At 64.9% G+C, this 25,675-nt stretch overlaps 2 protein-coding genes across 5 annotated transcripts in view; one reads left to right on the top strand and one right to left on the bottom strand.

Annotated features, from left to right (window-relative positions):
* Positions 1 to 604: 604 nt before the first annotated feature.
* FAAP20 (FA core complex associated protein 20) lies at positions 605 to 5,213 on the top strand. Its single transcript, XM_037147006.2, has 4 exons — positions 605 to 702; positions 930 to 1,068; positions 1,164 to 1,450; positions 4,511 to 5,213. Exons 1-4 carry the CDS (start codon positions 641 to 643, stop codon positions 4,581 to 4,583), a joined length of 561 nt encoding a protein of 186 aa, XP_037002901.2. The 5' UTR covers positions 605 to 640; the 3' UTR covers positions 4,584 to 5,213.
* A 1,485-nt stretch (positions 5,214 to 6,698) lies between these two features.
* PRKCZ (protein kinase C zeta) overlaps positions 6,699 to 25,675 on the bottom strand; it is a 60,632-nt gene continuing 41,655 nt past the window's right edge. For all 4 annotated transcript variants that reach the window (XM_053660493.1, XM_037146933.2, XM_037146935.2 and 1 more), the window contains 12 exons: positions 25,258 to 25,339; positions 24,347 to 24,399; positions 21,543 to 21,731; positions 19,512 to 19,609; positions 11,133 to 11,219; positions 9,769 to 9,904; positions 9,528 to 9,615; positions 8,559 to 8,678; positions 7,986 to 8,065; positions 7,785 to 7,874; positions 7,198 to 7,313; positions 6,699 to 7,095 (listed from right to left, as the gene is read on the bottom strand). In XM_053660493.1, coding sequence (XP_053516468.1) covers positions 7,008 to 7,095; positions 7,198 to 7,313; positions 7,785 to 7,874; positions 7,986 to 8,065; positions 8,559 to 8,678; positions 9,528 to 9,615; positions 9,769 to 9,904; positions 11,133 to 11,219; positions 19,512 to 19,609; positions 21,543 to 21,731; positions 24,347 to 24,399; positions 25,258 to 25,339 — 1,227 coding nt within the window. In that variant the 3' untranslated portion in view covers positions 6,699 to 7,007. The remainder of the gene's footprint in view (positions 7,096 to 7,197; positions 7,314 to 7,784; positions 7,875 to 7,985; positions 8,066 to 8,558; positions 8,679 to 9,527; positions 9,616 to 9,768; positions 9,905 to 11,132; positions 11,220 to 19,511; positions 19,610 to 21,542; positions 21,732 to 24,346; positions 24,400 to 25,257; positions 25,340 to 25,675) is intronic.

The following is a 25,675-nucleotide window of genomic DNA, read 5'->3' on the forward strand; positions in this document are numbered from 1 at the left end:
GACCTAGGCTGGCCCCCTGGACTTCGTCGCCTCCCTTCTCTTTCCCTTCATTAAGGAAACCGAGTTCCGCCCTGTTGAAGAGACACGGTGACGGTCCTGAGAAGGACCGCCAGAGTCTGCCGAGTGGGAATGAGGCTTGGGCCGTGCCAGCCAGACAGTTGGGGGTGGCGGGGCCGGAGGTGATGGGCTCTAACTGGGGTGACCGGGTGGGAGGCCTTCCTCCGGGGCCTCTGCAGACCCCGGGCCTGCGGTAACCGCGGCGGGAGGGGCCCCCCACCCCCTCCGCTGGAAAATGTCTTCTCCGTGGTGGAGGAAAGAATGTTGGCCTCAGTCTCCCCAGAGGTTGGAGTCAGGACACCATCTGCTCTGATGACGTCACGACAGTCGGAGGCCTCTTCGAGGCCTGAGGAACAGCCTTGGGGACCCCGGAGACGGGTTCCCACGCGCAAAGCGGTAAGGTCGGATCGGGTTGGGGTCCGGGTTCTGGTAGTCTCGCCAGTTCGCCGGATCGGGGCGGGGCCAGCTTCGGGGGCCGGACCAGCGTCTGGGTGGGGCGGGGCCGGTGTCCGTCGGGGGCGGAGCCAGTGTCGGGGGTCGGAACTGGGCGCTCACTTCCGCCGGACGCGCGGGCTCCAGGCAGATGCAGGGGGCGCGGGGTTCTCGTCTTCGTCTGAGTCGCCGGCAGCCGTCCGCTAAGAGCGGGTGAGGCTGGGGTCTGGGAGGTGGCCGGGGTGGGTGGCCCAGTGTCCCACGGGCGAGCTGTGGCCGGCGTCCCTCCCCACGCGCTTCCCGCTGGACCCCTCCAGGCTGCGTTCTTAACACGCCCCCTCCGGTCCTGCCCTCCTCGGCCGGTGTCCCCATCCCCCCATCTCCCTCGACTGCTCCCCCGCGGATCTTCCCCCGGCTGATATCTACCCTCGCTGCCCCAGGCCTCCGAGCCCCCGCCCGGGGTCCCTGCAGGACGGCGACAGTGAGCGCGCGCAGTTGTGGGCCGGGCTGCTGCGCGCTGTGAGCGTGGACTTGGACGAGGACGCGGTGTTGCCGTCGCTGCCCGCTTTCCCAGGCCAGGTGGGTGGCCAGGCGTGCGTCGGGACGGCTGGCGGGGGGACGGGGAGCCTCCGGGCCAGGGCGCCGCTGACGCCACCCGACCGCCCATTTCGCAGGAGCCCAGCCGCTGTCCCGAGCGCACCGCGTCTCCTGAGGTCTTCACCGTGGGATCCAAAACCTTTTCGTGGACGCCCTTCCCGCCTGCCCCGAGGGGAGAGGGCCCAGGCCGCTCCTACCGGGTGCTGCGCGGGACCGGCGGGTGCCCAGAATCCCCTGCCCCGTCCCCGAAAGCATGCGCTGCGCCGGAGCCCGGCGGAGTCCTAGGCTCCGGGGAGCAGCCGGCGGTGGACGCGGCGCGGGCCCTGCAGAGCTGCCCCATGTGCCAGATCGACTTCGCTCCCGGGTGAGTGCCTCTGCCCTGGGCCGCTCCCTTCTGTTCCCGGTGGGGGACCCCGGCCAGTTTCGGAAGGCTGAGAGGTGCCTAAGCTCGCCTTTGGCCTTTCAAACTGCACGCGTCCAGAGTTGGCAAAGCCGCTGACTAGGAGGTTAGTCCGAGGGCACGGTCTGTGGGTTTGGGGGTCCACCTGCTGGCTGGTGGGCCGGCCCAGAGCCCTGACAGGCTGCTTCCTGACCAAGGCCCGCACACTGTGCAGCTGGAGGTCGGAGAGCCTCCTCCCTCCCTCCGAGCCCAGTTGCCCTGCCCTGGGTCTTGGGGGGCTGAGGCCTCCTCCAGGGCAGGACCAAACCTCCGGTCACTGGGAAGGCTCCCTGGGGCTTAGCTCCACCAGCAGGTTCCCAGGGTGGGCTGGAAGTTTTAAAACTGAAGGCTTTTGTGAATACAGGTGTTTTCTATCTTTAAAACTCCAGTGTATATTTGTACCTCTTAAGTAGGGGATGGAATCCAGCTGCACTGAGAAGTTACACTCTCAGCTTGTGGGCTGTGTGTCACCCAGCAGGCACACAGCCCTGGGGCTCACAGGGCCAGCGTGGTGGGGGGCACCTGGTTCAGGTTCGGTAAATGGACAGCAGGACTTGGAACTGGGCCTGCTCCGATTTCCTGTGATCTGGACACCTGTGCTTATGAGCCCCGTCCCTGGACTTCCCAGAAGCAAACACACCCCTGGAGGGTGCAGGGAGGGGGCTCCGGCATCAGCAGCCGGTGACAATGCCTTCGAGCCAGCGACCCACACATTCGGAACGCAACCTGTGCAGGACTGTGCCCAGACACCGCGTCTCGTTCGGAACCCAGTTGGAGTCAGGATGGGGATCCCTCCTGTGTTGCGTCCGAGGACGCCCCCAGCACCTGCTCCTGCCACCCAGGCTGGTGTGGGCAAGGTGGCGGCTGTCCTTGGTGGGGGGCCTGCTCCTGGGGAACCCCCTGCTGGCCTGGCTCCGCAGGAGGAGCCCTGGGAGGGCCCTGGGGGAGTCTGCAAGGCGCGTCCAGACCTGGCCTCTCTCCTCTGGCCTCCAGTCCAGGCAGGTTTGGGGTCGTCGTTAGCGGCACCTGGTGCTGACCCCAGTGCCCACCGAAGGGAAGGGAGTGAAGTTGTCAGGGCTCACACTGGTCAGTAGAGGCCCTGGGGCAGCGTGGCGGCCCAGACTCAGGGGAGGGGTGGCCCCCCCACCCCAGCCTTTGTCTTCGCATCGCTTAAGGAAGGCTCCTGAAGATGGGGACAGGAGGGACAGAGGCCCGGGTCTGGTGGGAGGGGCTTCAGTGGACTTGGCAGAGTGCCAGCACTGTTCCACTGTGTGTGTCAGCGTCCTCGGATCCGGGTCCCCTGCGTCTCAGTCTCCGAGAGTCCGGAGTGCTTCTAGCTTGTTCTTCCATCTGATTGTGAAGGAGACAGCGAGCTTGGGCCAGAACACACCCCTGGGGAGACGACAGGAGCCCCCGCCTGGGAAACAAGCCCCTCCCCACCACACATCAGTGCCCTGGGGCAAGGAGACAGGCCGCTGCAGCAGAGTGTGCAGGCGGCACTGGGACACGGGAACTGCGCTGCTGGGGCCGGCCTAGGACCAGTGCCAGGAGTGTCTCTGGGAGCTGTGGCCTCCCTTCTGGCCGAGGGAGGGACCGGGTACAGTAGGACCGGCTTGTCCCGTCTCCACCCAGCCTCTGTGTTTCCCGGGCCCCTCAGAAAGCCTTTCTCCTGTGGTGTGATGGACTTAGCCGTGAGTGAAGTGCTGTCCCCGTAGGGTCCCCCTGCTGCTAAATTCAGGTATTTCGTGGGTGTTCTGATGCCTGTGTCACGCAGGGGGTCAGGCAGGTCAGCCCCACAGGCCAGTTGACGGAAGAGCCCCAGTTGTGGGTCCCCCAACATGTGGGACTGTAGCTGCTCAAGGCCCCTCAGGCTGTGGGGCGCGCGCTGCTCTTCCCGTTCTCGCTCAGGAGCCACTGGAGGTGCTGCTTGAGTCCCCTTGTCCCCCAAGGACATTCACGCCCGGGCACCAGGTGTCACAGGTGGCTGCGAGGCAGGGGTGTCGTGTTTCCTGCTGAAGAAGGATCGGCGAAGACAGTTCTGTTCCTGGGGCAGGGGCAGGGTGGGGGGTCTGCGGGCTGCACCCAAGGGCGGCCTGCAGACAGGGTGACCTCAATCCAGGCCTGAGGCTCTCTGGTGGCCTTGGAGGCAGCACGTGGCAGGGGCTGGTTCTAAGGATAGGCTGAGTGGCTCTGGGGACTTCAGGACCCATGGGCTGGGGTCTGTTGGTACTGAGAAGGCCACCAGACGTGGCGTGGGCCCCAGCGAGCAGCAGGGCGCTTGGTGCAGAGCCAGGCATGGCCAGGGTCCACTGCCGTCCGTCCTGGTGGTGCTGGGCCCGCGCATGGCCGTCAGGGGAGGTTGCTGTAGGTTTGGCACTGACACCTGGTGGCTCTAGGGACAGGTCTCTTTGCTCTGGCCAGTGAACTCGGCTGGTCATGGCTCTGGAGGTGCCTTAGTTAGGGGTCCCCTGTTGGCAAGACCATCCGGGCTGACCAGCAAACTAAGTCCTTGGCCATGGCTGTGGGTGTCCCCGGGGCTCTTCAGGGCTCCTGGAGCCTCGCCAGCCCCAGGACGGACCCCAGGTGGCCTCTGTGTCCTGCCGTGGGGAGGGCCCCGGGGGCCTGTGGGGACAGTCGCCAGCAGACCAGCTCTCCGGCTTGGCTTTGAGCAGTTTCCCCAGGAGCCGTGTCAGGTCAAGCCGAGTGGTTGCCGGGCCCTGGGGCTCATTCAGACCAGGCCACCCCCGGCCTCAGACACAGAAGCCCGAGTACACGTGTCCTACTCAGCCTCCCCGTGTCCTGTGTCCGGGGCCCCCATGCAGAGCCTCTGACCGAGAGCAGGACCTGGGAGGGTCTTTCCTGGTGGGTGCGGCTGCTCCCCCCAGACCTCCGCTCCAGTGGACCAGCCCTGGAGGTCATCGGCAGGGCCAGGTGCCCTTCCGTGTGGCGGCACTGCCCTCCCCGACTGACTGTCTCTCCTCACAGGCTGGCCCAGCTGGACATCGACGGCCACCTCGCACAGTGCTTGGCGGGCAGCACGGAGGACGAGATGTGGTGAGCTGCCCACGGTGTCCCTGCCAGGACCACTGCCCAGCACCCGACAGACGAGGGAGCCAAAGTGGTGTGCTGAGCTCTGGCACTGGCCTGTGGGGGCCACGGCCTTGGCTCCCTTTCTCCCTTGGCCTCTGCTCAGCAGGGACCTGCTGGCGTCAGAACAGTGGTCAGCAGACGCACTTGGGCCGGTGTGCGGTCGGCTTCACCAGCTGAGCTGGGTCTCGGAACCCAGGCGCCCGTGTTCAGGGGTCAGGCTGACTCCATCCAGCACACAGTGCATGTCAGTCCTCTGGGGCACTGGTTGTATTTGCAGCCACTGTCACCTGCAGGGGACCGGGAGGGGACAGGTGGAGCAGACGCTGAGGCAGGGAGGCTCCTTTGCATCCCTTGTCACGGATGTGTGTCGTCAGATGCCTCGTCCAGGCCCCTGGGACAGGCACCGCCAGGATGTAAGTGGGGACCCTGGGTGACACTGATGTGCCCGTTGTGCCACATGCTCCCTCTGTGGGGGCACTGGCAGTGGGGGCAGCTGTGCCTGGTGGTGAGCGGACAGAAATCCCTGTACCTGCCCCTCAGTTTGCTGTGAACCTAAGACTCAATAAAACCTGTTACTTAAAAATGGCTTCAAAAAGGAAGCACCCACTTTTAAAGTAACCGTAAGCGTGTTCACAAAGGTCTTTAACTGCTGTGCTGGCACAGAGCGGCCGTGGCCGTGGGAGCATCGTCCACAGGGGGCCGGGGCCACGGCCACGGCTCTGCCAATGGGGTGAAGCCTCAGAATCTCCAGTTGCACACTCAGGTGCACATGTCCTCCACCTTCTTCACTTGGACAAACAGGTGTGTATGTAGAGCTCCCGTCACCATTAGCAGTGTCATGCACACCTGCTGTGCACAAGCGGCCAGACCACCAACACCTGGTGTGGCAACCAGGTCTCAGCCTGGACGCACCTGGGCCTGAGCTGCAGACCACGGAGCTGATGACCCACCAGGGCCAAGGGCGTACCCAGCGGCTCCCAGCACGTGGGGTTGCTCCCTGGGTGACACTGGTGTGTCCTGGCTCTTTGCTGAGCAGTCATGGGGATGGCCCGGGGCCACAGACCAGGCTCTGCTGCCGGACCCCCTCAGCCGTGGGGTGCTAGGTGGCTCTCAGACCCCAAATTCCTGGTCTGGGTCTTTGGAGGTGGGTCCTTCTGGTGGCACGTGGGTCTGGCCGTCTGAAGCCTCTTGTGGTCCATAAAAGCTGCTCTGTCACCCCAGGGTGGGGGGCGGGGCAGGGACCCCAGGGATGGTGTCGGAGAGCCTGGCGCACCTGTCCCAGCACCTGGGGCCCTGAGGAGCCCGAGCCTGTGCTGGGCGTGGGTTGCGCCGAGGCCCTCAGAGCTGGACACTGCGGCAGCAGCTCCTTTGCTTCCGCTGTTCTCACCGTGACCTCTTGCCCCAAATTGCCAGCTGCGCAGGAGGGAATAGCCCCGCCCACCACTGACGCTGTGGGCGTGGCTGCGCTGGGGATGGACGGATGCTTGAATGCTTGGATGCTTGGATGCTCAGGGCCTTGGTGTCTGAGGAGCCCCAGCTCACGTGTTAGGGACTTAAAGACACAGGTGACTTGCCTCTTTCCAGAAGTCCTTCATTTCGGCTCTTCAGGCTGTCCCTCTACCGAGGGGGTGACCTGGCGGCATGTGCGCCCGCTCAGACGTCGCCAGTGAGCTGTCCGGGCAGCGGCGCACTACCTGGGCATCTTGGGTGCCATTTCACCACGAGGCTCAGCCCCCACACACGGGTCTGACGTCTTCTGATTCTGAGCTTCGCCCTGACCGACCCACACACCCCCAACCGGCGCCGCTCAGCGTTTTCAGGGACGCATTCTGAGTCCCTGAGTCGCAGTTTCCCATGTTTGGGTCTGCCGGTGCTCCGGGGACGCGGTGTGGGTGGACTCCCCGCTGCTTCCACGCTCAGTGTGAAAACCCCTGTTAAGCATCGACAAAGGAACTCCCCAGGACTTAGAGAATGTTCCGAATTTGTAAAAGCTCTTCGTCCCAGGCACTCAGACGCCCGTCCCCAGCCCACTCTGCCGCGACCCCAGCAGGCGCCCCGAGAAAAAAGGCAGCCAGGGCGCGTCTACACCATCGGTACGCTTTATTCCCCGGACATTACAGGTGAGTCCCCCGGTGCAGCGGGTCAGTTCCGCTTTATCTGTGGGAAGTGTGCACCTTCGGAACCGCGGGCCGTGTCTCCCTCGGACGCGGTCGCTGCGGGGCCTCCGCGACGCAGGCACAAAGAGCAAAGTCCTCCGGCTCGAAGCTGCTGTGCGGGCTGCTGGGAGACTTCTGCCCCGAGAGGCGCCCCGGCTACGCGGGCAGTCTCAGCGCAGCGCCCGCCCCGACGCGCGGGGTCGGGGGAGAGGACGGGTGGCCTCACGCGGGCCGCCTCACACGGCCTCCTCGGTGGACAGCAGCAGCGGGTTGATGTACTCGAACCCCGCGAACTCGGACTGGTCGATCCTCTTCAGGGCGTCCCTGTGGGCACAGGCAGAGAGCACGGTCCAGGTTCGCCCTCCGGCCGCCCCCACACCCGGCTCTGGTCCAGTGCCCCGCCGGCCCCGCCCCCGCGGAGCTCACTCGTCATCTGGCGTCAGCTGCACTGGCTCGCTGGTGAACTGCGTGTCGAAGTTGTCCAGGCCGTAGTCATCCGTGATCTGCGGCTGGAAGGGCGGCAGCGCCTGCTTCTTCTCCAGCTGGGGGCACGCGAGACGCCATGTAGGTGTCCAGCACCCCCTCAGCGGGCCCACGGAGGCCAAGGAGGCGCCGGGCCCAGACGCCAGCCCAAAACAGAGGCAGCCTAGCTGATGCCAAGACAACCCCAACTTGTGCCCCGTGTGTCCGTGGGGGCCCAGTGGCCAGGAGCAGCAACTGGATGGCAGGAAGGCCCCGGGAGCGGCTGGGGACTGTCAGGAGCGGGCACAGGCCCCCGCCCACGCGGCCCAGCCCGCGCCAGGTGTGGGAGCCCGCAGAAGGAGCCACCCTTCCCGGGACGGCCCCACTTGTGAGTTCGCGCAGAACCGTGGTGGGGCGGGTTCCCCACGGGACACAGCGACCTCAGGGTCACCAAGCAGCACTGTCCCCAGGGAATGAGCTGGTCCTGCCTCCCCATCCTGCCCCATATGACCTTCAAATCCGCCCACAAGGGCGGCCCGCGGGGGCGTTACCAGGTCCCAGTCTATGCTGCGGAAGAACGCGTGAGACTTGATGTCGGAAAACCCAGTCTGCGGCCGGCAGCCGAGCCTCTCTTTGGGGTCCTAGGGGTCAGAGTTCAGATGAGCACGCGCCAGCCAGAGTGGAGAAGGCTCACCCGCCGCCGCGCTTGACCTGCGCTCGACCTGCGGGGAGGCTGGGGGCTGTGAGCGTACCTTGTTCAGAAATCCTTTCAAGACGTGGGAGGCTTTGACGGAGAGGAAGCGGGGGATGCGGATGGGCTTCTCCAGGATCACTGCAAAGGTGGGGTCCACGTGAGACACTGCATTCTCGCCGCGGCGCCGTGTCCACGGTGCTGCAGTGAGGGAGCCCTGGGGGCAGGGCTCAGACGGGTTTGCTGCCCAGGACCCCAGGTGGCCAGCCTGCGCCAACCACGCCCCCCGCCCCGCCCGGTGAACACGGCACCCCTGCACATGGCCGCCAGGGGGCGCCGTGGGGCCAGCCGCGTCCTGGAGGCAGGGCCAGTGCTCTGGGTGGCCGGGAACCCCAACAGGCTGAAGGGGCAACGCCCTGGCCAAGCCACCCCCGCCCCTGCCGTCCACCCCCGCCAGGCCTCCAGGATGCACCTGGCCCTGGGCGGGAGGGTTTGTGCTACATCAGGACAAGTTCTTCCCTGGTGACAGGAAAGACTGGTGCCCCCTGCCCTCGGCTGGCCTGACCCAGTCTGTGGGGGCACCGCCAGGTCCAGGGGCAGGGACTGGTGGGAGACCCTCCGGCCGCAGCGTCACCTTGGAACAGGTAGTCCTCAGTGTTCATGTCCGGGTTGTCGGTGATGATGTCGAAGGGGGAGCGCCCGGCCATCATCTCGAACATGAGCACGCCCAACGCCCACCAGTCCACACTGAAGCCTGGGGACGGGGGGGGGGGGGGCACACTTGTCACACCACCGGGCCAGGCGGCCTGTCCCTGCCTCCCTTGCACTGGCCGCTCTCTGTCCTCTGCCCTGGTGGGCTAAGGGCTCCTCTAACGACTCCAAAGCCGTTCTGCACTGCGGACATGGCCCCTGGACATGGCTCCGCGCCGGGACGTTCGATGCTGCGTGCGGCCCCAGCAACTGGGACCACGGCCCATCTGCAGGGTGGCCGCCAGCCCTCCTGGCTGGGGAACCCCTTCCTCTGAGACGCCCCACGTTCTCTCCTGTGCTTGTGGTCTGGGTTTCACGGTCAAATACGCTGGTATGTCAGGAACATGCCAGGGGAGCTTCGCCCACAGGCAGCCAGCTGTCCCCAAAGTCTCGTCCTCTCCTGTGGTCCAGCAACCTGTCCTCCTCTGGCCCCCGGTGCCCGAGCACCTGACAGGGCGGGTCCCGCCCAGCCCTCATTTTAACGGCCAGGGGACTGCTGAGAGGAGTCTGACGTCTCCTGGAGACATCGGCATGCCCACGCCCAGAGCACGCTGCTTCCCAGGCCGAGGAAGTGGGGGCAGAGTGCACAGCGGTGTCCGCCGGGTGGCTGGTCACGGAGCACGGCAGCACTGCCGACTCGGACCCTGGTCTGTCCTGTGTCCTCTACCAGGGACGCCCGGGACAACGGGGGGCCCGCACGGGCTGCACGAAGGGTGGGGGCACAGGTGTGTGCAGGGCCTGCGGCTCTGGCGTGACCGGTCAGCGAACCCCTCTCCTCGGCTGCCCCCACTCTGCCCTGTGACCTCCGCGGCCTCCTGGCCTGGCCCTGCCCCGCCCGGCGGCCCGTGCTCACCATACTCCTCCCCACGCAGGATTTCTGGGGCGATGTAATTCGGAGTTCCGCAGAAAGTGCTCGTGGTGTCCCCAGGGCCCAGGCCTTCCTGTGGGGACAGAGTCGGTTACCGGGAGGGAGGCCAACTCTGCTGGGACCGTGCCGGAGGGACCGTGTGCCTCGGGTCGGCGTCTCTGCCCTGAGCCACTGGGGGGGCGGGGCCAGCCGGGGCACGGGGACCAAGAGCCGGGGGGCTGCTCGCCTTGCACATGCCGTAGTCTGTGAGCTTGATGTGGCCGTCGGCGTCCAGGAGGACGTTGTCCAGCTTCAGGTCCCGGTAGATGATCCCCCGCTCGTGCAGGAAGTTGAGAGCGATGCAGATCTCGGCGGCATAGAACCTGAGGGCGCCCTGGTGTCAGTGGGCCCGGCCAGGGGCCTGCTCTCCCCTCGCAGGGCCCTGCGCCCCTGGCTGACCAGAGCTTGGGGCCCACGGATCCGGGGGAAGGGCTCAGCCTGCCAGCTGCCTGGAACACGCCGATCGAAGCCACAGGGAGACACGGGCCACGACCAAACGCACACGCACACACCACCAAACACATACAGACCCAAACCTGAACCCCAAGTGGGACGAGGACACAGAGACTGGGCCCTGTGCACCGTTGGCGGGAGTGTGAACGGGCGCAGCTGCCGTGGGGGACGACGCAGGGAGTCCTCTAAACAGAACTGCCCCACGCCCCAGCCGTCCCACTGCTGGACACGTCCCCTGAGCAGCTGAAAGCAGGGGTGAAGCGATGGGTATGCCCCCGCGCGCACGGCAGCACTGCTCACAATCGCCAAGAGCGTGACAACAGCCCAGTGTCCATGGAGGACGGACACACGTGAGGTGGTCCAGCCACACGGGAACATCGCTCAGCCTTAGAAGGAAGTAGCCGTGACACGTGTTACAACGTGGACGGACCGGGAGGACGTCACGCCGCGTGACACCTACCAGACACGGAAGGACAGAGACTACGTGACTCCACTCTCGGGACGTCCCTGGAGGACTCGGACCCACAGACACAGAGCGGACAGTGGGGCGGGGGCGGGGTGGAGAGCGTGTCGTGGGGCCAGGGGTGTGGTTCGGGGGGATGGAAGGTTCTGGAGGGGGTGGTGACGGCTGCATGACAGTGGCAGTGTCCCCCGTGCCCTTGAAAATGGCTAACGTGCCAAATGCCACGTGACGGGCGTTTCTCAACCAGAAACAGTGACTGATTTATCGACTGCCACTGCCAAGAGGATCCAGGGCGACTCAGAGCGGCCTGGGAGCCTTTCTAGCGGGAAGCGCGGGGGGAAAACAGTGGAAAACAGGAAGGCGGTTGGGGGGGCGGCGCGGCAGCGAACGCCCAAGGCCACAGGCAGCCACACAGCCACACACGGGCTTTCCTCCTCTCGTCCCCAGGGGGCCCTGCGTGAGAACCTGTCCCCGTTCTGGGAACAGAACAGGGGAGAGCACAGCAGGACCCACTCCCATGGAAAAGGTCCCCCGGCCACTCCTGGGACCCTCCCGAGTCGGTGACCGTGGGTGGCTCTGGACCACACCGCTCGCAGGGGACGGCAGGGCACCCCCTCCCCGGGGCCCACACCCACCTGGCGTGCTCCTCCGGCAGCTTCCGCTGCCTCTGCATATGGAACATGAGGTCCCCGCCGTTGACGTATTCTATGACCAGGAACAGCCTGGTGGGACAGAGTAGGGGTGTGGGTTGAGACCGTGGGCGTCGGCTGGACCCACCCACAGGCGGGAGCCCCTGACTGGGGACCCGCCCAGGGGTCACCCTCCCTGGTGACAGACTGTCCCGCCCCCAGCCTGTCCTCTCTCCCTGTCACGTCGACTCTCCTGAGTGGAGGAAGAAGGTGGAGGCCCGGGTCACCTGACCTGCGCCCGGGGGTCAGCAGAGGAAGCCGCCTAGAGCGAAGCGGACCGGGAGGAGGCAGGGCCATGCCCCAGCCATCGAGGTGTCACTCGAGACCACTGTCACCCAGTTCTGACCCTGACACCCTGGCACAACTCAGGAACCGCACCTTTCCGCCCCCGCCCCACCCGCCAGCTGTCTGCCTCAGGGCAGCAAAGGGGAAGGAGGGCAGGGCCCTGGCCAGAGGCCCCCGGTGGGTGGGCAGCAGGGGCCTCGCCAGGACCAGAGGTCTGGCCAGCAACGGGGACCAGCTGTGCACTTGAGAAAACACCAGGTGCGCGGGCCAGGTGACGGGTGAAAGGCCCGAGAACCACCGCTGTGGCTGCTGAGTCTGGGGGGACCCCAGGGAGGGGAGAGTGGGCGGGAGGAGGAGCAAAGGCAGGGTCCTAGTGCCAGAGGGCGGTGGCCAGGAGGGGCCAAGGGGGCCGGTGGGCGGGGCTGCCGCGGGCAGGCACAGCGCAGAGCCCCAGGGGTGGGGGTCGGGGGTCGGCGCCGACCAGCCCACGGGGAGTCGGGGCATCGGCGAGGCACCGCCACGTCTCCAGGCGGTTTAGCTCCTGGTCTCTTTCCAGACAAGCTCGTCCCCACATTTAACAAGGCTCCACTTTCAACATAAAACCCACACAGTTTCCCAGAAGCACCTGGGTGAGGGCGGCTCTCAGAGCCTTAGGTCACCAGATCTGTCAGGGGGGTTGGGTGGGAGGCGACCCCGTGTCTCAGCCCGCCGGGCCTGTCCGCACCCAGGGTCTGTCCCCACCTCCAGAGGACACGCTGGGAGCACCTCCGACCACCCTGGCCCGGCCACAGCCTGTCCCTGCACATCCCTGTGGCCTGGCTGCCTTCACGCTGCAGGTGAGAGGCCAAACCTGTGCCACCTGGCCCCGCACAGGCACGAGGACGGGGGGGGGGGGGGGGGGGGGGGTGGCAGTGTGGCCTCGGCATCAGGCGCTGTCCTAAGCACAACCTGTGTGTAAACCCGTTGACTGGGAAGGGACCCAAGACCTGAACGTTAGTCCCAGGATTTTTGTTTTTAAAGCATTTATTCAAATTCAAAACATGTGGCAGATGTTTCCCAGTCAGGAGTCCTGTGCCTGGGGAGCCTGCCCCCCGAGAGAGGCCTCACCCCAACATGGAGCACCCGCATGTCAGCGACCACGGCAACTCGGGCAACGCCACTTCCGGGGAAAATGAACAGATGGTGGAATCCGGGAAGGACACCGCCGCGCCAGCGAGACCCGCGCAAACGGTGACACAGGCAACACGGGACACTGAGGCCGGGAGCCCCCCAGGGACACACAGCGTCTTCTGGGAGGGGCCGGCGTCGACCCAGGGGCCCTGCGCTCGCATCCCCACCTCCGGGGCGGCCGCCCCCGGTGCTGCCCAAGGGCTTCCATCAACGTGGTGTAGAAAGCTCCAGAGAACAAAGGAAGGAAAGTTTAAAAAGCCAGCAAAGAGAGGACTTCCGCCAAGATGGAGGCGTAGGTGGGAACACTTTGCGTCCTCGCACAACCAAACCTAAAAACAACAAAGTTTCAACAGCAATAAACGCAACCAAACCACAGAAAATCGACTGTACAGAGTCCGAAATCAACGAACTGCTCAGCTAAACCGGTGAGAGGGGCGAAGCCAGCAGCGGAGCGGGTCGGGCAGGGAAGGTCCACGACCGGGCGGTGCAGGGGCAGCCGAGGGCGCGGATCCCAGGTGCGGGCTGGCTACGGGCGGACACAGGGAAGAGGCGCGGCTGGCTGTCTGCGGTTGGTCGAGCATTTGCGTGCAGATAAGCCAGTGAAGAAGCGAGCATTGAGACTGTGCAGTGCAGGGCGGCAGGCTCGCACATTTCCGCTCAGATAAACAGGCAGGGGCGAGCAGAGAGGACCGCCACCGTCCCTCTCTGATCCCGCCCTCACATACAGCGTCACAAACCAGTGACCTGGGTGGCCCCACCCTGGTAAACAACTAAGGCTCCGCTCCTCATACATAACAGGCACAAACAGATCAAAACATGGCTCAAGAACAACTCAGAGCCCCAGAGCCGATAAATCTAAGCGATGAAGAAATAGCCAACCTTTCAGATGCACAGTTGAAAACACTCGTGATCAGGATGCTCACAGAACTGGTTGATTTTAGTCACAAATTAGAGGACAAATGAAGGCTAAACTAATTGAAATGAAGGGAAATGCACAGGAAACCAATAGTAATGGAAAGGAAACTGGGACTCAAATCAAGGGAGTGGACCAGAAGGAAGGAAAAAATGACCAAACAAGAAACAAGAAACAAATGAAGAAACAAGAATTCAAAAAAATGAGGAGAGGCTTAGGAACCTCCAGGACATCTTTAAACACTCCAACATCCGAATTATAGGGGTACCAGAAGGGGGAAAGAAACAGCCACCAGTGGAAAACTTATTTGAACAAATAATAAGAGAATTTCCCCAATCTGGCAAAGGAAATAGACTTCCAGGAAATCCAGGAAGCTCAGAGAGTTCCAAGGAAGTTGGACCCAAGGAGGAACACACCAAGGCACATCATCATTACATTAGCCAAGATTAAGATGAAGGTGAGAATCCTGGAAGCAGCAAGAGATTAAGGGGACAGTCACCTACAAAGGACTTCCCATCAGACTGTCAGCAGATTTCTCAAAAGAGACCTTACAGGCAAGAAGGGGCTGGAAAGAGGTATTCCAAGTCATGAAATCCAAAGACCTACAACCAAGATTGCTCTATCCAGCAAAGCTTTCATTTAGAATGGAAGGGCAGATAAAGTGCTTCTCAGATAAGATCAAATTCAAGGAGTTCATCATCACCAAGCCCTTATTATATGAAATGTTAAAGGGACTTATCTAAGAAAAAGTTAAAAAAAACATGAACAGTGAAAGGACAACAAACTCACAGTTATTAACAACCACACCTAAAACAAAAGCAAACTAAGAGGACAGCTAGATCAGGAGCAGAGCCACAGAAATGGAGATCACATGGAGGGTTAGCAACAGGGGAGTGGGAGGAGGAGAAGGGGGGAGAAGGTACAGAAAATAAGTAGCATAGACAGTAGATAGAAAATAGATAGGGGGGGCAAGAATAGTAGAGGAAATATAGAATCTAAAGAACTTGAGACACGTGTTCATGAACTAAAAGGGGGATTGGTGGGGGAGGGGGGTGCAGGGTGGAGGGGAATGGAGGGGGGAAATAGAACAAATGTAATGGCATAATCAATAAAATAAAAATATATATTTAAAAAAAAACAGCAAAGACTGCTTAAGGCAGTAGAGGTGGGAGCGGGTATATGGGGGATAGTCATGGAAAAAATGACCAAAAAAAAACCCCTTAAAGAAAAAGTTGCACAAGAACGAACCACAGGCGGACCGAACGCCCTCAGTGAAAATCCCTGAGTACGACGCACCCACATGGGCAGAGCCGCGCACCCGGGGCCGGCTCAGCGTCCCCGCCAAGACGTGGGCTGTGGACAGCGCCGCGGGGGGGGGGGGGGGGGGGGTGCCTCCTGACCGGCACCTCCTCCACTGGGAGACCATTCAGAGCGCCTGACGCTCTTGCTGTGAGACAAGCGACCACTCTCAGCCGGTCACTGCCCACCCCCAGCCTGCCTGTTGCCCCCACCCGGCTGCGGGGCCTGCAGGCGGCATCCGCCGGGGGGACGCAGGAGGATGCAGGTGTGGGCACAAGCAGGGCCGGCGCCTCCCTGGCCTGCAGCCCCAGGAGACAGGCCCCTTTCCCTGGATGGAAGTGGTGCAGTGCTCACAGGTAGAGGCCCTGGTACCGGCGCCCCCCTCCCCCCTCAGCACCCCTCCAGCCCCTACGGTGGTGAAGGCCGGAGCTGTCCGTCCGTCTGCCTCTCGGCCTGTCGGAAACCGGAGGTGGTCTGGCTCTGCTGTCCTGACGCCCAGGTGCACAGCGGCCAGCGCGATGCTCACTGCGCACAGGCTGAAGGTCTGAGCAGGGAACAGGTTTATCCGCTGTGTCCGGCGTCATCCCAGGTGAGGCAGGGATGGCTGCGTCCCCGCACAGGGTCACATGTGGACAGGGGCACCCCTGGGAGGAGGGCGCGTACACAGAATGTCCTTCGTTCCTGCCGCAAACCAAAGGAACCTGCTGGAGAGTCACCGCAGAGAGGACGCCTGAGCCAGGGGGCCAGGTTCTGCGATGGGGACAAAGAGCTGGCTGACAGCAGAGCCGAGAGGGACATGCTCCGGACACGTGTCAAGGCCCTGGCAGGCGGGGGCCAGGGGCTGCCTGACATCACAGGCCTGTCCATGGTCTCGGCAGGAATCTAAACGGTTTGTCCCAACAAGAGCCCAGGTTCTTCTTCTCTCCGGAGTGAGGCAGTTTGAATCTGAACCCCCGAACGACAGAAAGCCGCGAGGCCCCGGCAGGACTGCGCACTCGACCCGGCACGTGGGCCCCGGCGACGTCCTGGGCCCTCCGCCCACTCCCACCGTGTTGGGTCTTACAGAGAAGCTCGTACTTGTGGGGCTTCTGATGGCGTTCACTCTGTGTTCTTGTTTCTTCCTGACGTCACTTAGCAGGTGGCCAAAGCACGGTTCCCGTCCGGTCCTGACAGAAGCAGCCCCGGGCTCCGGGTGGGCCCGACCGCCGACCCAGAGGGGCCCTGTGCCCGGCAGAGCGTCCCAGTGGCACAAGGTGGCGGCACCGTGGCCTCATCTCCACGCAGTTGTCCCAGGTCACCGTGCCCTCGAGCGGCTCCTCCGGCCCCAGTACCAGGTCCTGGCTGGTCCAGTCCTGCCGCAGCCGCCAGCTCCAGCGCAGGAAGCAGCAACGGGGGCTCAGGGTGTGGAGGCCGCGTCCCAAGGGTCCCTCACTGGCCAGGGCTTTGTCACTCCTAACAGCTGGCATCTACTGCCCTTGATGCGGAAAGAAAACCACTCCTGGCACCCTGGCAGAGCCACCATTACCCACATGGGACAGCCGAGTCTCTGTGACGCCCTCGTGGGCAGGCGGCGGCCCGAGGGGACCTGCCCCGGACCTGGGCAGCCAGGGCCGTGCTTTCCCCACTTCAGATGATCCAGATGGAAGGGGGCAAAATCAGGGCTTAGAGCCGCCACCGCACTGCCAGGTGCCACTGCACACCTGCTCTCCACACCGGCTCTCCCTGCTCACAGTCACGGTGGCCACAGCCGCCCTGCGTTCAGAAGGTGCGGTGACACATGCTCCCAAGGACGGCAGCACCTGCCGGCCAGGGTCCTGAGTGATGGCCACCGGGGTCCTGGCACCTTCACCTGGTCCCCGCCCCGCAGCCACAGTGGCCCCGTCAGCTCCTCCGTGGCCTCTGCAGACTGGCACACGGGCACATAGCCTCCCCGTGTCCGGCTGAGGCCGAGGGGCACAGAGAACGGCGACGGGCTGCGTGGCCATGGGCCGCAGAGCTCTGCCACAGACCACGGCCGCCAGGCGCCAAGCCAGAACACACGCTGCCTGCGGAGGGGAGGGGCTCGGCGCCGCCTCACCGTGTCTCAGAGGCGGTCTGTCACTGCCGATCCACAGTGACGCTGACGTGACTCACGTGGCCCCACAGTGCACTCGGTCAGACGTGGGGACTGGCAGGGGGCGGCTGTGTGGCTGTGATGTCGGTCTCCCGTCACGCGGGACCCAGTCTGTGCTGCAACACCGCCGGGCACCCCTGGACTGGGGGGCAGAGGTGCCCACTTCTCCCCTTTTGGAGCCCCTTGCGGTCGCCGGCGGGCGGGGGGCTTCGCTGCCTGTCACCAGGTCTCTACTAGGGGCTGCAGCCCCAGGGTAACAGGGCCCTGGTGTGTCACACACAGTGGCAGCTGCGTGGCCCCAGCAAACCCTCGGTGACTCTGGGGGCAAAGGAAAAGCCCTCCCGATGCCTGCAGGGACCCTCAGCCGCCCACCACAGCTCGGCACCACCCCTGCCCCCCCCCCTCACCCCCCCCACCATCTGCATGGGCGCCCGGGCAGCTGTGCCAGCTGACAGCCACCTGGCGTCGGCCCAAGGGAGCTGTTGGTGGCCGTCACATCGGGGCTTGGAGAGGGATTGTGAAGATGGGGGCCACCCGACGGGCCTCCCAGCAGCTGGTCACCCTGCTGTCACAGTCCCGGAGCAGGGAGCTGGGGTGACCAGGGCAAGGTGGCCCAGGCGGGAAGAGGAGGGGCTGCAAACAGAGCCCGTGTGGCCGGTCAGGAGGAGCTGCACACGGGCCGGGGCGGGGCCCGGCTCCCGCGTTGCCCCAGCGCACAGCCCCCCGCTGCACGCGGGTCTCGGCCCAGGTGCAAGCAGACTGTGACCTTGACTCTGAGCCAGTTGGTGCGTCTTCACCAACCCGTTCACAGGCGGGTCAGTGCGTCCTGACAGATGTCGCTTTACGTCTGTACAGAGCACACCAGGCGTCACCTCGAGAAACTGGCCGACCCCAGCCCCGCCCACACGCTGTCAGGAGCCGGCTGGCCCACGAGGGACCTGCACTCTCATGGCACACGGACCAGGGCAGCGAAGAGGGCAGCCTGGACAGCCCTGCCCGGCTCGCCCAGGGTCGGTGACCGCTCAGAGGTCGCCCACCGAGTGACTGCGGGCACACGTCAGTTCTCCTGGGCCGGGCCTCCCCACTGTGGCCGCTGAAGGCGAGTTTTCCAGGTGTCGGCCTGAAGCAGCAGCACGGAAGTGGGGCCCCACGGAGTCAGCTCACAGATGGAGGTTTCAATGACTGAGACGTGCCCAGGGCCAGGTGACTCAGCGGGGACCCGGGGCCAGAGAACAGGAAGCGCTGTCTGTGCTCGGGCGGGGGCCAGGGAGGTAGTCGTGCTGGGTGTCCCTTTTACCTCCCAAAACTCAGCACAAACCAGAAGGAATGCTTTGCACGGTCCCGTGAGGAGGGGTGGGCTCACGGTGGGCTGCCCTCCCCAGGCAGGTCGCCATCCCGGGCACTGTGGTCATGGCTCAACCAGGGCCCGAGACAGCGTGACGTGTGCAGCCAGGAAGCCTGTCGCCTACCCAGGGAGCCCCAGAGCAGAGCGGGGCGAGCGGAGGACAGGGCCGTCCGCCAGGTGGTACGGCCGCATCACATAAAGTGGGGAGCAGGGCAGAGCCGGCCACACTGCCCTGGCCCCGGACCCCAGAAGCACCTGGGGAGTAAGCGGAGGGGCTCCGGAACCGGAGACAGACACACGGATCTACACTCTCTACACAGGTCTTAGGGAGCACATGGGGGGACGGGCAGCCTGGGGACCAGGGACCAGGCGACACAGCAGGCTGGCGGGGGGTCTGAGACCCATTCAGGAGGCAGAATCATGAGACCCCGGGAGGGGCCCCCGCAGCCTGGCGGGGGAAGGCCGGTGCGTCCCAGGAGCTTTGGATACGCAGACGGCTGGCCAGCACCGGGGCGGAGGGGGCTGAAGGTCAGGTGAGCCGAGGGTGGGCGAGGCGGTGGGCACGCTGCTGGTGCGACCCCAGCTGAGCACCCAGCATCAGGGTGCAGGCCACGGGAGGCCCCCCCGAGTGGCCGGCCCGCAGCGGGGCCTTCGAGGGGCGAGCAGTTGGTCTCCTGCGTGGAGCCGAGAACCTCGTCCCTGAGCCCGGCGACCAGCTGCATCCTGTGTATCCTAGTAAAGCCTCCAGGACCCCAACCCGGGACACAGCCGACAGCTTTGCAACCAACGAGCTGGGTGAGTGCCAGTCGACTGGCCCGAGACTGAACGGCGTGTGTGTTCGGTGCCCCAGACCAGGCGTCTCCAGCACTTTCCAGAGCGGCGGGGCTCTCGGGCGGAGCCGGAAGCAGTCACTGGTCTGCTCCCCGAGTCAGCGGGGCCCAGCAGGACCCACCTCCCACTCATGGGGTCGTCCTGACCTGACCCAGCGCCGGACCCAGCGGGACGCTTTTGATGAAGATTTTGTGATTAAATCGTTTAGGTTCCCAAATGTGAAATTTACTTAACATGACCCCAGTCGACGACCAGGAAGCTAGTCGGACGAACCAAACCCCCACACTTGACACTGGGGGAGGCCTACAGTTCCCACCAGCCCAGCTCCCACGCAGTCCAGACCCCCGGACGCAGAGCCCGATGCCCTACCTGCTGGCCGTCTGGAAGCAGGAGTGCAGGCCGACCAGGAAGGGGCTGCTGGACGCCTGCTCGAACACGTGCTTCTCCGTCTGCACCCAGTCGATGTCCTGCAACAGAGGCTGGGAGGTCACCGGGGCCTCTCGCCCCCACTGGGGCGACAGCGCAGAGGCAACACCCACTCAGGGACACGTCTCCACCACCCGGCCCTCGCCGGCCGTCACCACCACTGTCACTGGTGGCCTGTGAGTGGCTGGCTTCGTGCCCACTGAAGACCCCCTGGGATCTGAGGGTGGAGTCCCACAGGCACCTTCCCAGTCCCGTTCCCTCCACAGGGCTGCCCCCGATCCATGCCAGAACCGGGGTGCGGCTCCTCCTGCCCCTCCGTCTGCCAGGAGACCCCAAGGGCGGAACGGCTTCCGTCCCATCTGTGCGTGCGGAGGACCCCGGGCCCTCCTGTCCCCCGCTCTAGCCACGCCCGTGCAATGGCTGCTGGGTAATTCTACTCAGTGCCTCCCCCGCCAGGCCGGCCTCCGACCGGCACTCCTGACACCTGCTCTGCGAGGGCAGCCAGGCACCCGGACCTCCAGGCGGAAGACCCTGCTGGGGGCTGGGATGCCTCCTCCCCTCCCAGGCAGGTCCCTCACTGACACGGCCGCCTCCCGCCCTCCAGGCTGAGACACAGCTCCCGTCTGCCTGAGGGCCGCCACCCAGCCACTGCTGCGGTGGCCCAGGCTCCGAGCCACAGGACACTGCTGTCTCTCTCACGTGCCCGGAGCCCACTCCCCAACTCGGGGGCCGTGCCCTTCTCTGGGGACCACCTGGAAGCCCACCTCCGCATCCTGCCCCCAGTGGACAGCATGAGGTCCCCGAGATGAACCGAAGCACTAACTGCCCTAATGCCTTTCCTCTCCGGGGCCCCTGCAGACCGGGCGCCACACACCGCACTTGCTGTGTGGCTGGCTGCTGTGCCGGGAAGGGGTCTGCGCCCACCAGCAGGGCCTCGGGCCAGCAGCGGGGCCAGGGCTCAAACACGGGCACCCCCACCGCATACATGCACTGGTGGGCAGGGCCCCACTCTGCCCCTGGGCCGCAGCGGCTGGACCACGCAGCACCGCGGCTCCCTGGGCACAGCCCTTTCTCCGCTCCTGAGAGACAGCACACGGACCCAGGGAGCCCCTGGCAAGGTGCTCAGCATCTCTAATCACTGTGGCGATGCAGCTGAAGCCACAGGGAGCAGCCACTTCACAGCCACCAGAGCGGCGCTAATCCAAGCCCAGAAAACGGCAGGCACTGGACAGGGCACCTGGGACCTGGGACCCAGGCGAGGACGCAGAGGGCGCAGCTGCTGCCGCCGAAGGAGGTCTGCGGCTCCTCGGAGAGCTGACAGCGGAGCTGCCTGACGGCCCAGTGATCCCACTCCTGCCGGGAGACCCCCCAGACTGGACACAGGGACGCGTTCAGACAGACAGACGCCTGCACACACGTGTCCACAGGCTCTCTGCTCCCAGCAAACAGCCCAACCCAAATGCCCGACCACGCTGCCCACCTTGCTCAGCCGCGAACTGGGGCGAGGCCCGACCCAGGCTACTCTGTGGGGGGCCCTCGAACACGACGCTCAGTGCACAGCCGGACCCTCAAGGCCGCACAGCGTGTGTGTGTGTGTGTGTGTGTGTGTGTGTGTGTGAGACTCTGTGTGTGAGACTCTGTGTGTGTGTGTGACTGTGTGTGTGAGAGACATCGGAACAGGCAAACCCTCCCAGACAGAAGGCAGAGCTGGGGTTGCCGGGGGCCCGGCCTGGGGGGCGCAGCTCCTTCTGGGGGTTGAGATCGTCCTGGCCCCAGAGAGAGGACGTACCAGCCAGACATGGGGACGTGCGGGACGCCACGGCTGTGTGGGCTTCAGCAAGGTCAGCACGGCGCCCTGTGCACCTCACGCCGACCGGAACTGAGCCCGTGAAGCCAGAGCCAAGACCCACGCGAGAACGGTGGCCCCCCCCCGTCCCCCCCGCCCCTCCCCCGGTGCCCCCCGCGGCCCCCCACCTCATCGTCATGCACCAGCTCCTTCTTCACCACCTTCATGGCGTAGATCTGGTCGTTCTTCTTCAGCCGCACCAGGAGGACCTTGGCGTAGCTCCCGCGCCCGATGACCCTGATGAGGTCGAAGTCCTGCAGCCCCAGCCCCTGAGAGATTGTGATCCCGTCCATCCCGTCGATGACTGGCTTGAGGTCCTGAGGGGGAGCGGAGAGGGGGCGGGGAGACGCCTGGACTGGGGCGATGCGGCACCCCGACCATCTCCAGGACGACTGCACAGCCCAGGCCTCAGGGCCACAATCCACTGGCAAGTCACAACTCTGTGACCTAAAGACCCCCCCACCACACCTGGGACGTAAAGCCAAGAAGGAAGGACCGTGCAGCTTTTAGGAAAAGGTTTTATTCATTTATATGTAGAGAGAGAAGATGGGGGGAAGAAAGAGAGGAAGAGAAACACTGATTGGCTGCACCTGGCACACCCCGGACCGGGGACCTGGCCCGGAACCTGGGTGCCCCCCAACTGGGAACCCAACTGGATAGCGCCTAACCCACCGAGCCACACAAGCCGGGGCTGCGCAGCTTTTGATGGAAGGAGCTTGAAATGAAAAACCAATTTATTTCTGCAGACCGTGGCCCGCTGTGAGTGACACAGGATGCTTGGGGACAGCGTCACTGGGACGGCTGAGGAGGTGACCACAGGCTCACACGCCCCAGGTCCTCCCAGGGCCGACACAGCAGACACTGAAGACGGACGGGATGAAGGAGAAAGGCAACCTGACTCAGAACGCAACCGGCTTCCTTCCTGCAGACTGTCACCTGGCAAGGACCCTGGTGGGGGACGTGGGCGGCACCTGAGTGGCCCTGACTCACTGCAGGCAGAGTCACCAGGGTGAAGATCGACACGTGACACCTGCGAGCACTTTGCAAAAGCTGTGGCAGGTGCAGCAGGAGCTGCCGCCTGAGCTCTTGGGGACGGAGGTGCAGAACGCCAGCTGTGCGGGAACACGCTTGCCCACGGGCACCGCGTGACTGTGCCTGTGCCCCCAGAGCCTCCGCAGACAGACCCCCTCTGAGGGAGCCGGGAAGGACAGGGAGGGGCTGCAAGGGCCCTCCAGTCAGAAGGACGACGGCCCCGGGCACTGATTATAAAGAGAGCTGTGCACTGGGTCTTCCAGTCTTGGCCCCGGAATTTCCTAAGAGCCGGGAGATGTCTTTTGTTATGCTAATAAGCTGACTTTAGAAAAGCCCCCAAATTACCTAAGATGGGGGCCGGTTGCCAGGGAAACACACCACGCACTGCACTCGGAGGGTTGGAAGTTCAGCCTCACCCCAGATCTCCAGGGGGGAGAGGGGCTGGGGACGAGCCCCAGCTGAGTCAGCCCTGCCTGCGTGAAGCGGCCCCCACAAAACCCCCAGAGCACAGGTCCCCGAGACCCCCCGGGGTGACAAACACCCGGATATTCGGGCAGGGCGTGGGGCCTCCTCTGCAGGCCTGGTCCTCTCACGACAAACCTGTCACCTCCCAAAGGAGCCACTCCCACCACTAATCAAGCCCAAAAGAGGAGGTCATGGCAACCCTCACCCTGGGGTCGGTTGCCCAGAAGCCCAGGTGACGAGCTGGACCCGTGGTGGCACTGGGAGGGGGCCGCCTCCCAGCATGGAGCCCTCGATGGGGCCGGTGCCGTCTGCAGGTGGACGGTCGGAACTGGGCTAGTGTGTGCGGAACCTGGCCCGGGTCTGCAGAGAACTGGGGGACTGCTTGGTGGTGTGGCGGACGCGCAGCGGAAACAATAAAGGATAAATAACCTGACGAGATAAACAACTCGACGAAAGTGACAGCTCCAACACCAGCCTGGACCTTCCGTCTGGGGGAAGAGGGTGCTGGGGAGGCCACACCCACAGGGGGAGGCACCACCCAGGCCGGGACCCAAAGGGCCACAGTGTCGGGAGCCTCTGGGGCCTCTGAAAGGACGCACCCCAAGCGAGACCTGGCTGTGGCGCCGCAAGAGCCGGTGAGGCTGGCGCCAGGCCCTGGTGCCCCCCCAGACCGACTCCCCCCCCCCCACACACATCCTCAGAGACTGAGGCTCTGGCCCTGAGGGAGAGACGCCGTGGACTCCGAGGCCCCGTGGCCCCACGAGGGAGCACCTGCCACCAGCTGCAAAGCAGTCCCGGGGCCGAGCGAACCAGCCGGCCAGGGAATCTGCTGAACATCTGGGCCCATCCCGTCCCCGGGCCCACAGACTGCACCTGCCACAGGCGTGCCTGAGGCCACCAGAAGGCCAGTGAGCCCCCACCCCGGTCCCCCCAACCTCAGGGGCCAGCCTTCCCCACTGCTCAAAGTGCCTGAGGCAGGGTCTTGGGTGGGGGTCACCTGTGCTGGCCACGCCCCCTGCCTCCGGTGAGCCCCCCACGGTGCCGTTTATCCCCGTGGAAGGGAGTGATCACACCCAAACCACACGGCAGAGAGCTGAGGCCAGAGAGGCGCCCGAACCAGGCCGGCTGCTGGGCCCCGGCAGCCTCGGCCCACAGGCCCTGCCCGCACGGCCACGGGAGTTACTCGCCGAGCACCACACCCTCACCCCGACTCGGCAGCGGCTCACGCTCTGCCGCATCCGCACACTGTGCCCCGAGCCATTGGGGACGGCCTCTGTTGCGGACTTCCACGCTGCCCGCCACTGCGCACCGCCTGGGCACCCTAGAGGCCGTGCCCCCGTCTCCCACGGGCGCCAGCCCGACAGTGCAGGCCGTACAACGACCCCGTCGCCCCAGATGCGAGCCCAGGAGCCCCCACGCCGTCCTGCACACTCACCTCAGAATCATCCTTAACGGTGCCATGTTTCCGGGAGGAAGGGATGTAGGGAACTGAGGAGGAGAAAGGGGAAGGGGGTCGGGAGCAGACCCCGACAGGGACGGGGGCAGCGCCTGCCCAGCCAGGCCCGAGGAAATGCAGCTTCCCGGGCCCCACCCGCCCTGCACTGGAGCCCGGGTCGCCCATGGACCCGTCGTCTGGAAGAAACTGCTCATGGGGGAGGTCAGCGTCTACCCACCCGAGCTCTGTTCTCAGAGCGAAGGGGTGGAGAGATGGACGGAGGGGCCGTGGTTGGAATGGGAGGTGAGAAGGTGAACGGGGAGCTGGTGGGTGTGAACGGTGGACGGGCGGGTGGGTGACTGCTGGGCGTCTCCTCTGTGAGGAGCTGTGGGGGCCCGGGTCTCAATCCCTCCTCCGAGGGCCCCCGGGAGGGACGCACGTTCACCAGGTCAGGGCCGGGCTCCTGCCACCGTCCAAAGGCCAGGACCTTCAGGGCTGGCCCTCGGTCACAAGGGTGTCAAAATCTCTCCCCGAGTGCTTCTTAGCATTAAAAAGAACCTATGCCCATCAGAAAAAATCCCACAAGACCCCAAGGGCCAGGCCCCGGCCTGCTGTTTGCACTGTGCCCACCTGCACCCCCTCCCTCCGGGGGCTGCAGCCTGTGGCCCATCTGGGGCGGGCCTGGCCTGGCTGCTGCACGGAGCACCTCCCGAGTGTGCCGTCCACCTGGAGGGGAGACCCAGCCCCCCTCCCACGGCAGCAGCCCCGGAGGAGGCCACTGCCCCGCCCGCCTCGGGTCAGGGCTGAGGGGAAGCCCTGCAGAGCTGTCCCCACGGCCACGCGTGCTGGCCCTGGGAGAGGAGGCCCGTCCAGGGCGGACTCGGGGCCCGCGGGAGGGAGGGGGCCCTCACCGCCATCGGTCTCCTCGGAAGGGAGGTCTGCGTCGTCGTCCTTGTCGTCAGCTGCGGGTTCTTGGGAAGGCATGACAGAATCCTGCAGAGACACGGCGCCGCCGAGTGACCGGCAGGGGCTGCGGCGCGGCCTCCGGAGACTCGGGAGCCTGAAAACCGCCCGCCCGGTCGCTCACGCCGTCACACGCACCCTAGTGCACATCACTCAGACTGTCACCTCGCTGCGCTGAGACCCCTGTGACCCCACAGGCAGGCGCCCACCTCTCCAGCAGGTGCTGCGAAAGGAGCCTGCTCACCCCACCCGGTCACTGCCCCAGCCCCACCCCGCCACACCAGCAGGCAGCAGCCAGGAGGGATTCTGAACCCGCCTCCCGGCTCTGGGGTCACTCTGCTGACGTCACAATGGAGGCAGCTCCCT

Source organism: Artibeus jamaicensis, unplaced genomic scaffold (genome assembly GCF_021234435.1).
Source record: "Artibeus jamaicensis isolate MK-2021 breed Jamaican fruit bat unplaced genomic scaffold, CSHL_Jam_final scaffold_847, whole genome shotgun sequence".
Classification (NCBI taxonomy): Eukaryota; Metazoa; Chordata; class Mammalia; order Chiroptera; family Phyllostomidae; genus Artibeus; species Artibeus jamaicensis.